Raw genomic sequence first — 17177 nt, forward strand, 5'->3', positions numbered from 1 at the left:
CGCCTCGTTAATCGACACTAGACCGAATTGAGACGATTCTAACCACAGTAACTGCGTAGACTTCAGGTACAGTAACCTCCCGTAAATCCACACTAAACGCCTTGTAAATCCACAAAAACTCCCGTAAATCCAGCCAGACACCTCGTAAATCCACACTAGAAAGATTTGAGACGATTCTGATCACAGTAACCTTCCGTAAATCTACAAAAATATCCGTAAAGCGACACTGAAAAAATGAACCCGTAAATCCACACTGAACGCCTCGTAAATCGACACAAAAAGGATAATTGCGTAGATTCCAGGTACAGTAACCTACAGTAAATCCACCCCAAGACGCCTCGTAAATCGACTCTAGACAAAATTGAGACGATTCCAATCACCGTAACTCCGTGGATTCTAGTTACAATTATCTCCCGTAAATCTACACGAATCTCTCGTAAATCGACACAAAATGAGAATCGAGAACCAGATACAGTAACCTCCAGTAAATCCACACTGAACGCCTCGTAAATCGACACTAGACAAAATTGAGACGATTCTAATCACAGTAACTGCGTAGATTCCAGGTACAGTAACCTCCCGTAAATCCACCCGCGACGCCTCGTAAATCGACACTAGAACCCTCAAAATACAACGAAATTCCATGAAATTCTCACGTGACCTCTCCATCCTCTTTAAGTAAAAAATTTTCAGCCTGACCCGTCCCTGACCCCGCCCCCAAATAATTAGGGGCCCTAATTACGTGGCATTCCACTTCTCCATAAATTCCTTCTCATTTCCCTCCGAAATCCAACACAACTCGTTTATTTCCTTCTCGACTCCAGAAGATCAGCGAATAATCAGAAGACACAATGTCCTCCGGCGTCCCACCACCAAACATTCCATCGGCTCGCGGAGCAACTCCATCGACTGCGGCGGCTCTTGCCGTCGCTGCGGCTCCACACCTCCGTTCTCAATCACCACGTCCGGCACTCGATCGTCGTGTCACACCGGTTGAGGGAGTGCTCGCCGCTCAGGTAACAAATTAGAGAATTTGAGGGTTTCTGAGCGAAAAATGGTCCCGAAAATGAGTTTTTTCGGCTTTTTTGGGCTGAAATCGGCCAAACAACTCAATTTTTTGGGCAAAAATCGCTCAAAATTCACGAAAATTCGATTTTCGAAGCAGAAACTGATCCAAAAACAGTTTTTTGTGCAGAAATCAGGTAAAATACCCAATTTTTCGGTGAAAAATGAAGCTTTTGGTGTCCAAATACAGGGAAAATGACTCCGCGCCGCTCATAATCAGAAATGGCTGAAATCGACCATTTTGAGCAGAAAACGGCAATTTTTCAGCTGAAATTGGCTGAAAATGACAGTTTTTTGTTCCAAAACTGATCAAAGTTGTCTGAAATTGCTCAAAATTGCAGTTTTTGAGCTAAAATCGACCTTCTTGAGAGCTTTTCAGATTGATTCTGGCTGAAAATCAAGTTTCAGACAGGAAAACGGTCACATTGACCGGAAATTATGCGGTTTTTGAGCATTTCGTACTCGTTTAAGCCTATTTCAGCCGATTTTTTGTCAAATTTCAGCCAAAAATAGACAAATTTCGTCACGAATCAATTGAAAACGCGATATTTCGACTGAAAATGACAGTTTCCTGTTAGGAAAGTCAGATTTTAGTCAAGTTTCAGGCTGAAAACGGTTTTTGGCCATTTCGGACTCGTTTGATATCAAAATGGCCGATTTCAGCTCAAAAACTCAGTTTTTAGAGCAGTTTTAGGTCCAAAAACTGAATTTTCATCTGATTTTGAGCGGTGCGGACTCATTTTCCGTGAATTTTGAGCAATTCTTGACCGAAAAACTGGTTTTTTTAGCCGATTTACGCCGATTTTTAAGCTTTCAAATGCTCAAAAACTGAAAATTCAGACTTTAAACCATCTCATCTCTGAAATTTCCAGTCGGACATGCACAATTTCCTCGGACAATCGCACGGACCACTTTTCGACGCTGCGATGAAATACATCGACGCGGCGGGAATTCAACGTGATCAAATGTCGTATATCGTGTTCGCACTAGCCGCCGCCTATCTCGTCTTTGGATCGGCCGCCCGTCTTTTGTGTAATCTCATCGGTTTCGGGTATCCGACGTATGCGTCTGTTAAGGTGAGTATACTGTAGTCAGGGAGCTTGATGGGGGTACTGTAGCACAATCGTGCGGTCAGTAGTGGTATGGCTACAGTAATCTTGGCGGTACTGTGGTTATTGTCAAGCTCACTAGGATCCAAATTTTTAACTTTTAGGATCCGGGTTACTGTACCTTGGATCTTCAAGTTTTTAGGATCCGGGTTACTGTACCTTGGGTTCAGATTTCTAGTTTTTGGGATCCGGGATACTGTACCTAGGATCCAAATTTTAAACTTTTAGGATCCGGGATACTGTACCCAGGATCCTTTTCTCTAGGATCTCTCTAGGATTTTAGGATCCGGGTTACTGTACCTTGGATCCAAATTTTAAGTATTTAGGATCCGGGTTACTGTACCTAGGATCCAGGTTTTTTAGTTGTATGATCCTCTATGGGTACTGTAGCACATTCGTGCGGTCAGTAGTGGTGTGGCTACAGTAGCCTTGGCGGTACTGTAGTGATTCTCAAGCTCACAATTTCATGTTTCCAGCTGAAAATTCCTCATTTGTGAGCTGAAGTCGGCTTTTTTGAGCTCTCGAAACTTCAATTTTCGGCTCAAAACCAGAATATTGGCTCGAAACTTCAATTTTCAAGCCGTGAAATTCATTTCCGAGCCGGAAACCGTGAATTTGAAACAGAAATCTCAATTTTCCGCTTAAAATTTGAAGTTTTAACTAGAAAATCTCAGAGATTTCAGCCAAAAAGCTCAAATTTCAGCTAGAAACCTAGTTTCAGAGCCGAAAATCTCAAATTTCCGCCAAAAATCTCTCAATTTTTCAGGCAATCCGCACAAAGGACACTGACGACGACACTGTGTGGCTGATCTACTGGACGTGCTTTGCCGTCCTCTATCTCTGCGATTTCTTCTCGGAGGCGATTCTCTCGTTTTTCCCGTTTTATTATATTCTGAAGGCGTGCTTCCTCGTCTATCTCTATCTTCCACAAACCCAAGGATCCGTCATGTTTTACGAGACGGTCGTCGATCCGTTGGTTGTGTTTGTGGATAAGAATATTGATAAGTATTATCATAAGAAGAGCGTCTAGATGAAGTGTCGACGGTGATTGTAAACTCGAATATTATTATTGAAATTATGAAAGAATGAAGATTGTCTTGATTTTGGTGCAGAAACAGCTGAAAATTAGCCGAAAAATGCTTTATGGCTGTAGCCGGTGGATCCAGGATCCGGATCCTAGAAGTCGATCCTATGGGGTACTGTAGCTGGATCTCAGAATTGGATCCTACGGTTGTTGGATCCTAGAATTCGATCCAGTAGGGTACTGTAGCCCTGGATCCAGGATCCGATTCTAGCTACAGTAACCCACATCGATAGATCTGCTATGGATTACAGTAGTAATTCAATGATTTCAGCAAGATTTCGGTGCTAAAATAGCTGAAAAACGACACTTTTGGTCAAAATTACGGTCAAAATTCATTCTGGTCTTACTGTAGCCCTGGATCCCGGATCCTGGATCCAATTGTAACTAAAGTAACCTGAAAAATCGAATTCTATTTTCAGCACCTCCACGGATCCCCTTCTAGAACTCGCCCGCTCTTCCATTGACCAAATCAAACGACTCTAGTAGTAATTCAATGATTTCAGCAAGATTTCGGTGCTAAAATAGCTGAAAAACGACACTTTTGGTCAAAATTACGGTAAAAATTCATTCTGGTCTTACTGTAACCTGGGGATCCAGGATCTAGCTACAGTAACCAAATTTCCGCCAATTTTGGTCAAAATGCTGAATTTTTACGAAATTCTAGCAATTTGAAGCCATGAGGACTGTGGGTACTGTAGTACTGATCCAAGTCGATTTTCGACATGAAATACTCAGTTTTCCACAGATTTTCGAGCAATTTTCACGTTCCTTCAATCGATAACGCGCAATTCACACATCTGTCATCTGTCATTGACTGTGACGTTCACAGTGTGAATGGAAAAGAGCCCGCTAGTCATGGGATAATCGCACACCGCATATTCTCCCTCATTATTCCTTATTCTTATACGAAAACGTCGTCATATTTATTGACTCTCTTGTTTCCCAATAATTTCCTTATTTACCATATTTTTCAGATATTAATTAATTAATTGCTGAAAAAATGGTCGCCGCTCATCAATCAACGATCGCTAAGCTTGAGAAGCAATTGAAGAAAGAGAGGGCGGAGCATAAGGAGACGTAAGTTATGGGGGGTACTGTAGGATTTGATCCTATGGGGTACTGTAGCTGGATCCTATGATTCGAAGCTTTGGGGTACTGTAGCCGGATCCTAGGATTCGATCCTACGGTTGTTGGATCCTAGGATTGGATCTTGTGGGGTACTGTAGATGGAACTTAGAATTCGATCCTACGGTTGTTGGATCCTAGAATTCGATCCTACGGTTGTTGGATCCTATGATTTGATCCTACGGTTGTTGGATCCTAGAATTCGATCCTATGGGGTACTGTAGCTGGATCCTCTCCATTCTTACTGTAACTATTTTCAGCGCGAAGCAGTTGGAGAGCCTCAAACGAGAGAATAGACTGATCAAGAGGGATCTAGCTCTTGAAAAAGAGCAAAATAAGAAGAATCTGGAATCTCAGCACGAAGAGCTCCAGGCGTCGATTCAGAAGCTCACAGCTCAGAATCTGGAATTCCAGAAGGCGTTGGACGACTATCGTCGGGAAATCGCCGAAAAGGAGGTGGAGATTCAGAATCTTCTGAAGGAATCAGATGACGTCCGTGGGAATCTGGAGAAATCCATCAAAGTAATGGAAAAAGATCAAGAATTGGCTGGAATCGAGGCGGATATCAAATTGGCGGATCAATTCAAGGAGATTCACAGATTGGAGAGGATTCTGGTGGACGTTGAGAATCAGATGAATCAGATGAATCAACACTTCCAGATGGTCGTCAGGGATAAAGATTCGGAGATCATTGGACTCAGATGGCGATTGTCGGCATTTATCATTGATTAGAATAATTATTAATGAGTTTGAATTAAAAAATAATCAATAAATCTGTTTTTTTTTGAAAATTTTCACAATTTTTGATCAATTTTCAGCTATTTCAGTTTTCAGGATCCGGGTTACTGTACCTAGGATCCAAATTTTTAGTTTTTAGGATCCGGGTTACTGTACCCAGGATCCTTTTCTCTAGGATCCGGATTACAGTATCTAGGATCCAAATTTCAGATTCTAAGATCCAGGTTACTGTAGCTAGGATCCAAAATTTTTAGTTTTTTGGATCCGGGTTACTATACCTTGGATCCAAATTTTAGGTTTTTAGGATCCCGGTTACTGTACTCAGGATCGAAATTTTTGGTTTTTAGGATGAGGGTTACTGTACCTAGGATCCAAATTTTCCGTTTTTTGGATCCGGGTTACTGTACCCAGGATCCTTTTCTCTAGGATCCGGATTACTGTACCTCGGATCCAAATTTTTACTTCCTTGGATCCGGGTTACTGTAGCTAGGATCTAAATTTTTGGTTTTTAGGATCTGGGTTACTGTACCCAGAATCCTTTTCTCTAGGATCCGGGTTACTGTAATTAGGATCCAAATTTTTGGTTTTTATGATGTGGGTTACTGTATGTAGGATCCTAATTTTTAGTTTTCAGGATTCGGATTACTGTACCCAGGATCGTTTTATATATGATCCGGGATACAGTAGCCAGGATCCAAATTTTAGGTTTCTAGGATCCGGGTTACTATAGCTAGAATCCAAACTTTCCGTTTTTAGGATGTTTTTAGGATCCGGGTTACTGTACACATAATCCTTTTCTCTAGGATCCGGGTTACTTTACCTAGGATCCAAATATTTAGTTTTTATGATGTGGGTTACTGTACCTAGGATCCAAATTAGATGATTTTAGGATCCGGGTTACTGTATCTAAGATCAAAATTCCCCAATTTTTATCGATTTTTGGCCTAAAAACGCGTTTTTTCACCGTTTCAACAGAATTTTGTCCGAATTTTTAGGTTTTAGGGTCAAAAACCGCGAATTTTCACTGTTTAACCTACCTATCCCCCACAGGTGCATTCAAATACGCTCCAATGAGAATCGCCGTGACAAACGCGACGTCTCCCATCGAATATTGTTCGTAATTCCTCAATAATTGCTCGTAAAACGGCATAAACGAATCCAATCCGGCGACTTTCCACTCATTCGTACACTAATCCGTCCCTCCGTCGCCTGTGGAATCAGATATTCAGTCAGAAGACGTTGAAGGCATCTGCAGATGACGTCATCCATCAGAATCTCACTTCCAATCATCAACGTCTCCGTCAGATGAATATAGAAGACGTCGGGTTGAGAGAACGCGAAAAATGCTGATTTTCGCTCAGAAAACAGTAAAAGTGTCCATAAAATCGCCAGACGAACGATTTCGACGTCATCTGGAGTCACTCCTTGGCTCCGCCCCTTTTCTACAGTATCCAAAACGCGGCGGATTGGGATAAGGGACCAACACGAATCCAGGATCGGATTGACTCCTTTTCCGAATTGAAGGGTTACTGTAGCGCCGGCGTCTGTCGAAATCTCTTCCAGATAGAGTCGTTTGATTTGGTCAATGGAAGAGCGGGCGAGTTCTAGAAGGGGGTCCGTGGAGGTGCTGAAAATAGTATTCGATTTTTTCAGGTTACTGTAGCTACAATTGGATCCTGGATCCTGGATCCAGGGCTACAGTAAGACCAGAATGAATTTTGACCGTAATTTTGACCAAAAGTGTCATTTTCAGCTATTTCAGCATCGAAATCTTGCTGAAATCATTGAATTACCACTAGTAGATCCATCGATGCGGGTTACTGTAGCTAGAATTGGATCCTGGATCCAGGGTTACAGTACCTCATAGGATCGAATTCTAGGATCCAGGGCTACAGTACCTCATAGGATCGAATTCTAGGATCCAGCTACAGTACCCCATAGGATCCAGCTACAGTACCCCATAGGATCCAATTCTAGGATCCGGCTACAGTACCCCAGAGGATCAGGGTAAATTTGAAAATTTTCAGAAAAATCGTTTTCTGAGCGGTTTCGCTTGAAAATTACGATTTTCAGCCTCGAAAAATCGATTTTTTCTGAAAATTTTCATATTTTAAGTGATTTTCAACCCTTTTCCAGCCAAAATCTCTCTTGTTTTCATTAAAAAATCGCGAATTTTCTTGAAAATCATAGAATTCGACTTTTGGCTGGAAATTGTCTGAAAATGACCCACAAATCGATTTTTCTGAAAATTTTCATTTTTGGCTGGAAAATGGCTGAAAATGACTTAAAATATGCAAATTTTTCAGAAAATTGCATAAAAAACAAGAATGTTCAGACGGAACTCTCTAAAACTTTCTAAAATCTTACCAATTATCGGGTCTATTTTTACAATTATCAAACAGTTTGAGTGCATTCTTCTCTTGTCTTTGAACCAAATTTCGACTGAATTTCGCAGTGAGATCTAGTTGAATCGCGTCCTGCAAAGCTATTTTCAGGTTAAAATGGTCTATTTTGAGAAATTTTAGGTGAATTGGATCCAATTTTAGGGATTTTAGTTAAGGGGCGGGGCTACTTTCGATTTTTTGGATCCGGGTTACTGTATCTAGGATCAAAATTTTCAGTTATTAGGATCCGGGTTACTGTATCTAGGATAGAACTTTTAAATTTTTAGGATCCGGGTTACTGTTCTTAGGATCCAAATTTTTAGTTTTCAGGATCCGGGACACTGTATCTAGGATCCAAATTTTCAGTTATTAGGATCCGGGTTACTGTATTTAGGAGCCAAATTCTTTGTTTCTTGGGAGAAATAAGTGTGAAAAAAGGTGGTCGGAGCTTAAAAATAGGCGGAGTTCTAATGAGAAAAAAATTGGTTTTTAAAAACGAAGAAAAAAGTGGCGGAGCATACAAAAACAGTTTTCATCATTTTCAGACTAAGCTCCGCCCCTTCTCTCCGGTTTTTTTCACCAATTTCCCTCATTAAGCCCCGCCCCTTTTCATCCAGATTTCAGAAATCTTCTGTTTTCCTCATACTTGCAAAACAGAGTTGCGCGGAAGTCATTTTTTCTAAAACGGAAGTCGGAAGTCGGAAGTAAAATTTGTAGTCCGGAAGTCGGAAGTCGGAAGTAGATTTTTTCGCAAAGATTCAAAAACTCCTAGAAAAAGTTCATAAAATTGGCGAAAATCAGTGAAAAATTAGTTTTTGGCTGAAGAAAAGCTCATTTTCTGTCTTTTTTCCTTCTATTTCTGCGAGATGTACTTTTCCGAAATCCCACAATTATGGAATGACGGAAGTCGGAAGTAAACATCCGAAAACGGAAGTCGGAAGTCGGAAGTGAAAAACAGCCCGGAAGTCGGAATTCCGCGCAACTCTGTTGCAAAATATCGGCCCGGTCGGCCCGGAGTCAAAAAATTAGCACAATTTTTTCACAAAAATTTTCGAATTTTTTTGAAATTTTCATCAAAAATAGTCAAAAATCCTATGTATCCACTTGAGTTTTATCGATATGTTAAAACATAGTCGAAAATTCGACTTTTTTGCGAAAAAATCAGAAAAAATTTCAAATTTTTGTACTGTGACCCGGGCCGACCGGGCCGGGCCGGGCCGGTGAAAATTCTCAAATCGGCCCGGCTCGGCCCGTTGCAAGTATGGTTTTCCTCCGTTTTTAGGCAATTTTCAAACTAGACTCCGCCCATTTTCCAAAGCCCCGCCCACTTTTCTAAGCCGACCCTTTTTTCATCACAAAATCTTCTGAATTTCTCTGTGTTTCGTTCTTAACTCCGCCCACTTTTTGGCTCCGCCCATTTTCTTGGCTCCGTCCCTTTTTTAAACATATTTCTGAAAAATACAGGTGTTAAGCTCCGCCCCTTTTCCACTACAACTAACTTCTTGACTCACCTAAGCTCCGCCCACTTTTGGCTAGAACACGCCCACTTCTCACTTTTTCAAGCTCCGCCCCTTTTTACAACAGAATCTTCTGCAATTATCTGTTTTTCGATTATTTCTCGTCTTAATCTCCGCCCCCTTTCATCACAAAATCTTCTTAATTTCTCTGTTTTTCGCTCTTAACTCCGCCCACTTTTTTTAAAGCCCCGCCCCCTTACCGTAGCCAATCGATTATATTTCTCCTCATCTTGTTGATCCTTCCACTCCTCTAACACCTCCAACTCATTCATCATTTCCTCGACTTCCTTCGTCACAGGCTCCGCCCCTTTCTCTGGCTCCGCCCCCTTCTCAATAGGCTCCGCCCCTTTTTTCAGTCTTGACGCCTTAAATTTGCTGATTTTCGTCGTTTTTTTCCGCATTTTTCTCAGAATTTCCTCGATTTTTCAAAAAATCGATAATTTTCGGATCGAAACGCTCCTGAATTTCGAGTTTCATCTCCAGAATCTTGTCGACGTCAAGCGATTTCAGATACTTCTCATTTTCCACGTGGAAATCTCCAGAATCCTCTTCTGGCTCCGCCCCTTTTTCAGTTTCAGCGAAAAAATCCAAATTTTCAGCGAAATTTCCGTGAATTCGATCGAATTCGGCGGCGAAAAATGAGACGCCAGGATGGGGTACTGTAGTCAAGCCACGCCCACTTTTTGGCTGAAAGTAGGCGGAGAGATCGAGGGGCTCCGGGAAGCCGTCGTCCTTTGAATATTGGAAAAATTCCAGATTTTTAGACCAATTTTCAGCCAAAAAATCGGATTTTTCGACGATTTTTGTGTCAAAAACGTCGAAATTCCGTTCTAAAACGGGAAAAAGAACGGTGGAGACGTGTGGGGTGTCGTCCAGATCGATTTGGAACCGCGCCGCCTGATTTCGGACGTTTTCAGCCAATTTTGGAGGATTTTCAGCCAAATTTTGACCATTTTCAGCCAAATTTTGACCATTTTCAGCCAAATTTTGACCATTTTCAGCCAAATTTTCAGCATTTTCATCGATTTTCGTTCGTTTTTTCATTCGATGAATCTCCACTGATGGTTTTTTGTTCGTTTGAGACCATTCTTCTTGCATTTTTTGGAGATCCGCGTCCGTCTCCGAGGCTGTTGGTCGTTTGAGGATTTCAGACATTTTTCTGATTTGAGATCTGAAAATTTGGGATTTATAGTTGAAAAATTGAGAAAAATCGGCGGTTTTTGAGGTAAAAACAACGGAAAAAGCGGTTTTTGAGAGAAAAATCAAATATTTGACTAAAAATCAAGAAAAATGACAAGAAATTACCATTTTTTAGCTAAAATTAGGTTGAAAATTCGATTTTTTGGACTAAAAATCGAAAAAAAATGGCGAAAATTGACAGTTTTTGACTGAAAATCAAGAAAATCGGTCAAAAATTGCCTGAAATTGAGCATTTTTGAGCTAAAAATCGGTTGAAAATCGCTAAATTTCAGGTCCTTTCAGAATTTCAGACTTTTTTTCTGATTTGAGATCTGAAAAATAGGATTTTTGGGAGGAAAATGGGCGGGTTTTGAAGTAAAAATCAAGAAAAATGACAAAAATTGAGGTTTTTGAACTAAAAATTGAAAAAATCGGCTGAAAATCGCTTAAAATAGAGTATTTTAAGACTGAAAATGTGATTTTTCGAATGAAAAATGGTCAAAAAATTCAGTTTTAGACAAAAAAATGCATTTTTTGGGTGATTTTGAAGCAAATATATGCTGAAAATGATAAAAAATCAAGTTTTTGGGCTAAATTTTATTAAAATCGACGCGAAAATCGTCAGAAATGAGGATTTCAGACATCTTCTGAGTTGAGATTTGAAAAATGGGATTTTTGATAATTTTTTAGAGGAAATTTAGCAGTTTTTGAAATAAAAATTGAAAAAAATGACATTTTTCAGCATAAAATCAGTAGAAAACCGGGTTTTTGGGCTGAAAATTAAGAAAATCGCTAAAAATTGAATATTTTAAGACTGAAAATAGTGATTTATCTAACGAAAAACTGGATAAAATGTCATTTTTGATAAAAATTGACAGTTTTTAGCATAAAACATTTCTTCGAAAAAAAATTGAAAATCGGTTGAAAATTACTTCAAATTGAGTATTTTTAGACTGAAAATGTGATTGTTAGTACGAAAACTGCAACTTTTGTGTGATTTTTGAGCAATAATTTCAGCATTTTTTGCTGAAAAAATGGGATTTTTCGGGATTTTCGGGTGAAAACAACGCGGAAAAACGGTTTTGAAGCGAAAAAAGACAATTTTTGGACAAAAAATCAAGAAAAATGACAGTTTTCAGCATAAAATCAATAGGAAATCATTAAAACTTTCAGTTTTTCAAAAAATGAAAGTTGAGTATTTTGAGCTGAAAAATAGTTGAAAAAATCAGTTTTTATGCGAAAAAAATGGTCGAAAACTGCAAATTTTGTGATTTTGGAGCAAATAATTACAGAATTTCATTTTTATTCTACGTGACCCCTCCCCTGATTTTTCCCATCGACAAGCTCTTCAAAAAATTCTCGAAATTTCCACGTGCCCCCATTATCTCCAATATCTGCCCCACTAACCCGATTCCAAATCCTTTATAATACCGCCCATCTCTCCAAAAATCAATTATTCCACGATTGATTCGTTCACAACAAATTGCGAGCAATTCAATGTGCACTGCTTTTATCAATAGTGATAATAGGTACAAATCTGGATGGAATAGCTTCGAGTCAAGGTGAGTTTTTCAGATAATTTGGAAGAAGAAGTAAAAGATACGATTTCAGCTTCTTCACCCGACGAAGTTCCTGTTCACACTGCTCCATTACTGCCGAGAGATTACGGTAGTTCTTAAACTTATAAGATTGGAAGTAGGTAATCACAACTATTTCAGATCCATCCAGTTATCGCGATCCGTCGAGTCCCCTTGATATAATATCCGAACGAGACAAAAGATACTGTAAGTAAACTTCTGACGTTCTATTAGCTCCACAGTGCTTTTACAACTGCGCTCTATTGAAAGGAAATTTCGGTGGAGCGCAGTTGTAACAACTCTGCCACAGGGGTGCGCGACGCAAGGACTCTTAAACGCGCTCCATCGCTCAACGGTTGGCACGGTTCCAAAAACAGACTTGGCTGAGTGCCAAGTTCAAGATTAGCGTGTGTTTGTCGTATCTTTCAATGAAAAACGCGACGCACACGCAACGCGACTCGGCCGGTAAATTCAAAACTTTTGGTTGCGGACCTTACGTCTCGCACCCCTGTGCTCTGCTGTTATAACTATTATAACGCTATCCAATTATGAAATTTTCAGCCAAACGACTGTTCACTGATTTCGTCGCCCACATCTCCATCATCGCCCGTCTTGCAAATACAATCCAAATGCAATCGGATCTCATGAATAACCAAGATATGCACTACAAAGTCGGAGAACTTTTCAACATTGGAAAGATCGATATAGCCGAGCTGAAAGAGATCAACACGACACGTACGTTGGAGTTCATGCAGGTTTTTAATAAGACTGTGGGAAGTATTGATAATACTGTGATTGACGGAGAGAAGAGGTTTCAACTGTGGGAAGCGATTCGGAAAATCACGAAGGAGTTGGGGGAAATTAAAGATTTTCCGAAGAGGGATGCATTTGTGAAGGACGGCAAACAATTTTATGACGCATTCAATCGGGATGCATTCAACGAAGCTTGGCCTCCACTTAAAGATACTTTATCAACTCTGCGAGTTTTGAGAAATTTTTCGACTGAAAGCTCCACCACCAGAAGGGAAAAAGATGCAGATGTTTCTAAGTTTGTAGCCTTGAAGAAACAAGTCGGAAAAACACTCCTTGTTGTTGTTAAATTGAAGGAGCTTATGGACCGATTAAGTCCTTTTGAAGGTTGGAGTTTTGTGGATAAAAGAGCGGTGCTCTCTAAACCAGAAAGACTCATTCAAGCTATAAAATGGAGACAAGAAGTGCAAGCATTGGGGGCAGCAAACGACGAGAAGAAGAAATCTCTCAAAAAGAACTTTGGGGAAGAGTATGTCATGGGAGAAAGTGTAACGGCGTTTGGAGATGTTTTTGAACATTTTGAAAAGAACTTTCTCAAATATTCAAGTAATCCATCATCGGACCTTAGAGGGTTTCAAGCAATGACTCTTCTGGCCTCTGAAACCGAAGATCGATGGTTCAAGAAAGTTTTCAAAAATATAGGAGACATGAAGAAGATGACTAAAAGTTTGAAAGCAATATTTTCACTCACAAATGCCACGAAATCAATCAGTTCACATTTTTCGACTGATTTGGAGACACGAATTGCTATAGAGGATGTGAACTCAATAGTAAAAGAGTTTCTAAAGAGAACTGCAACTGGTGGAGGATCTGTTTGGTATTTGGGAAAATTCGAATACTGCGGTGATATTGGGAGTGTAGTGAATGAAACCCTAATGAGGAAAGCTTTGTATCCTCTTACAGGATCACAAGAACTGCCTGAAAGATTCGCGGACTTTTGGAGTAGAGAAGACTTTTCTCGTGGTAGTCTTCAATCACTTCTAGATGATTTGAATAGTGTCAAAAGGATTTTGAATCCAGTAAATTCAACCGATAATTTGTATTGGTTTAAACAAATTCCTCGTTTATTAACGGAGTTGAATACTAATGGAGCAATGAAAAGACTCGAGAATAAAGTCGAAAAACTGCTGGATTCTTCGAACACTTTCGATGCGGATTCTTTGTATTATGCTTCTATGTATTCTTTTTATGATCATGAGGTCACAGATAACTTTTTGAAGCTGCCGGAAGTGATAAGAGAACATTTCGTTTACACCTGTTTGAACAGCTATCAAGATCATTCAGAAATAGCATATGAAGCTACCCGTCTCATCCGGTTGATGAGACGACTTGGCGTGGAAGGAACTAAGCGAGTGAATGAATACATACATAAAGTGGCGAAAATTTTGGAGTCGCTGGATGAATTCGAATCAATTCTATCTCAGATGAAGGAAAATTCCAATGATGGAGTAGAAAAAGTGAACGAAATCGATAAACTGGTGGTTGCTCGAATTGACAAAGCAGTGACTTCTGTCAAGAATCTACATCAACTCAAAATATTGGGTTGTTAGAACAGTTGAAGACGGTTGAGAGCAATGCAAAACTCGAGTTTGATCACATGGCCAAATTCGATACAAACGACGAAATGAAAAAGTTGTGGCCACTGAACAAGGTACTTTCTTCCTTGACAAATGGTCTCAACTACTTTGAAGAGCACCTCCAGAATTTTGATTTTCGATCACTAAAAAACCTCACTGATTACGACATGTTTTTCAAAAAACTGGAAGGAATGCCAGATGTTACGATGGATCCTGAATCATTGATACAAGTGCTGAACTACTTTATCAAAAATACAATGGATGATTACCGCATAGATGAATTCATCGAGACAAAGAAGAAACTGATTCAATGCTCATCGATGGATTTGGATTTTGAAAAACATTTTCAAGGAGTCGGCGATGCGTTCCAAAAGTTTGGTGACTTTCTAACTCAAGCTTTAGCGCAAGTCGTTTTGGATCCAGTGCAGGATCATTCCGTGACTCCAGTGCAGGATCATTCCGTGACTCCAGTGCAGGATCATTCCGTGACTCCAGTGCAGGATCATTCCGTGGCTCCAGTGCAGAATCATTCCGTGGCTCCAGTGCAGGATCATTCCGTGGCTCCAGTGCAGGATCAAGATATCCAGAAGGAAGACGAAACTGACTATACGTAAGTTAATAGCCTAATTCACTGGACTACCAAAACTTTCTTATTTCCAGATCGATTATTGTGGGTTGCGTAGTCTTCGTCGCCTGTCTATCAGCCACCGTGGCAATCTTCATTCTTTGGAAGAAGAAATTGTTGTGTTTCAAACGAAAAGGTGATTCCGTTGAATGCGATGTAATCGACATGGATCCAGTGGACAATAAGCCAGTGCTTCCACCCCATTTGATTATCGTTGCCATTGGTACACAGACATTCGGAAGACACCCGGAACACTACGAGTTGTGGACTCAGCTGATGGAACATGTGAGGACGGCGCCGACACCAGAAGAACGACAATTTCCGTACTTGCCGTTGAAGGAGTCGATGTATTGGTGAGTTTCAGAGGTGGAAGTTATTAAAACTAATTGTGATGGTTACAGGGATCCGAATATCAAACTGAATCCGTTCACTGCTCTCCAAACGGTTCGGTTGCACGGAAACAAGTTTCGGAGTCGATTGGGAACTGTGTTCTATGCTATGCAGGTAAGAATGTTGGGGAGTTAAAGCGGTCTTGATGGGATAGGCGGAACGGAAATTCCGGAAATTCCGACATTTTTCGGAACTGTTTTCCGCCGGAAAATTTCCGAAACTTTCATTTCCGCACATTCCTGCTTGATAGGTGAAGGCAACTCATCAGTATATCAACGTCATAGGTTCAGAAAGGATCCTAAGACGTTTGCGGTCTACTGTTAGTTCCATCTAGTAGGGTTACGGTAGGAGCTAACACATTGTCACTTTTCATACTTTTGGTTTAAAAGTAAATTGGCATCATTATCGCACGCGACGCGACCGCACCGCTTCGAAAAAACTAAAATTCCAAAACCCTCTATCATTCCAGGCCCCGATGGAAGCCAACAGCATGCACGACGACACTCGAGCGGACTTCTTGGCTATGCTCGTAATTGATGAAGTCGAATTCATCGTATTCCTCGGAGAAACCAGCTCGTGCGGACATTATTTCTTGGAACGAACCGGAAGTCTCACAATTGAAAACTTCACAGTGACAACTGAAGGCGAGCAACAATTCCAGAACTCGACGGACATTGTTGTGAGAACTCTGACGGTAAAGGATAATAAGAAGAAGACTCAACGGAAAGTGAAGCAGTTCCAAGTGAAGAACTGGAAAGAAGGAGATATTCCGAATTGTGGATATCAACCACTGGAAGCCATCATGACGGAGATTTGCAAGAGAAAAGTGAGTTTCTGATAGCCATGGAATAGAATAACTCTTATTTCTCATTTTCAGACCCCTGTCGTCGTTCACTGCACTTCTGGCACCGGACGCACGATGGCGTTTATCGGTTTGGAATACATCTCGAGAGCTTTGGAGGCTAATGAGGAGATGACGTTCGCAGACGCCTTCAAGAAGCTCATCGAGAAGAGATACTCCGCCTTCGAAACTTCCCGTCAGATCGGATGGCTTCAAGTCGGTGTGGTATACTTCATGTCGATTCGACGCAACGCCGAACTCGTCATGTATCAGAATATCGAGGGTGTCTTCAGAGATATGGTGGAGAGAAATGTCGGAGTGCCGAAAGGGATCAAGTTTTAGATGAGGATGGAAAGATGAAGAAAAGGAAAATGAAAGATAACTAGATAGAGACTCGAACTTATTTTACTCGCTATCAATTTATGTATTGTATGTTATTGACTTGAACGGAAATAAATTAGAATTCCGATAAAAAATGAACGAAAAACCGTTGAAAACAAAGAAAAAACATAGAAAAGTACATGAAAAATTGCGCTTTAGAATCAATTCGCTTGTCAGAACGGGAAATTCGCGTATTAAAAGTTACTAAATTTTACAAATTAACATACAAAATGTCCAATTTTTGCAAGTTTATTTAGAGAATTCTGCAATTTTTGATTCTCACATTCAAAAGCTGCGATTTGTAGGTAAAAATTTCATAAAATTCGCATTTTTTTCGATGTAAAATCGAATAAAATGGGATTATCACTCTAAAAAACATAGGTAGCGCTGTTTTTCGGAAATTTTCAGCGATTTTCTATTAAAAAAAGAAATTTTTCAGCTGAAAATTGGAATTTCCAGTGATTTTCCAGTCATTTTCCGCATTTCTGAGCGATAAAGCTCTAAATGCTCAAATTTTCAGCACTTATAGTACTGAAAACATCGATTTCTAATATAAAATTGACTTTTCGATCAATTTCCAGATGAAAAACCTCAATTCTTAGCTGAAAATTCGGGTTTTAACGATAAAAAATGCCCTAAAACCCAATTTTTCACAATTTCATCCGAAATTTGCAGTTTTTGACGATTTTCGCTTCGATTTTTATTAAATTTCAGCCTTAAACATGATTTTTTGATCATTTTTAGCATATCTTTGCTCCAAAATCACAAAATTTGC

General features: G+C 40.0%; 5 protein-coding genes across 5 annotated transcripts; 3 read left to right on the top strand and 2 right to left on the bottom strand.

Annotated features, from left to right (window-relative positions):
- Positions 1-851: 851 nt before the first annotated feature.
- Positions 852-3204, top strand: GCK72_015772 (uncharacterized protein; the record flags this gene model as incomplete). The annotated part of the gene is made up of 3 exons (XM_003091548.2): positions 852-1016; positions 1938-2141; positions 2941-3204. The coding sequence occupies 3 exons, from the start codon at positions 852-854 to the stop codon at positions 3202-3204; spliced, it is 633 nt and encodes a 210-aa protein (XP_003091596.2).
- A 1054-nt stretch (positions 3205-4258) lies between these two features.
- GCK72_015773 (uncharacterized protein) lies at positions 4259-5115 on the top strand (the record flags this gene model as incomplete). The annotated part of the gene is made up of 2 exons (XM_053731122.1): positions 4259-4335; positions 4644-5115. 2 exons carry the CDS (start codon positions 4259-4261, stop codon positions 5113-5115), a joined length of 549 nt encoding a protein of 182 aa, XP_053585894.1.
- Positions 5116-6246: 1131 nt separating this feature from the next.
- Positions 6247-9294, bottom strand: GCK72_015774 (uncharacterized protein; the record flags this gene model as incomplete). The annotated part of the gene is made up of 3 exons (XM_053731123.1): positions 6247-6748; positions 7489-7598; positions 9223-9294. The coding sequence occupies 3 exons, from the start codon at positions 9292-9294 to the stop codon at positions 6247-6249; spliced, it is 684 nt and encodes a 227-aa protein (XP_053585895.1).
- A 94-nt stretch (positions 9295-9388) lies between these two features.
- Positions 9389-10177, bottom strand: GCK72_015775 (uncharacterized protein; the record flags this gene model as incomplete). The annotated part of the gene is made up of 1 exon (XM_003092335.2): positions 9389-10177. The coding sequence occupies one exon, from the start codon at positions 10175-10177 to the stop codon at positions 9389-9391; it is 789 nt and encodes a 262-aa protein (XP_003092383.2).
- A 1521-nt stretch (positions 10178-11698) lies between these two features.
- Positions 11699-16363, top strand: GCK72_015776 (uncharacterized protein; the record flags this gene model as incomplete). Its single annotated transcript, XM_053731124.1, has 9 exons — positions 11699-11763; positions 11813-11869; positions 11930-11985; positions 12340-14090; positions 14150-14775; positions 14826-15143; positions 15192-15294; positions 15650-16006; positions 16058-16363. 9 exons carry the CDS (start codon positions 11699-11701, stop codon positions 16361-16363), a joined length of 3639 nt encoding a protein of 1212 aa, XP_053585896.1.
- Between the last annotated feature and the right edge of the window lie 814 nt (positions 16364-17177).

Source organism: Caenorhabditis remanei, chromosome IV (genome assembly GCF_010183535.1).
Source record: "Caenorhabditis remanei strain PX506 chromosome IV, whole genome shotgun sequence".
NCBI classification, from domain to species: Eukaryota; Metazoa; Nematoda; class Chromadorea; order Rhabditida; family Rhabditidae; genus Caenorhabditis; species Caenorhabditis remanei.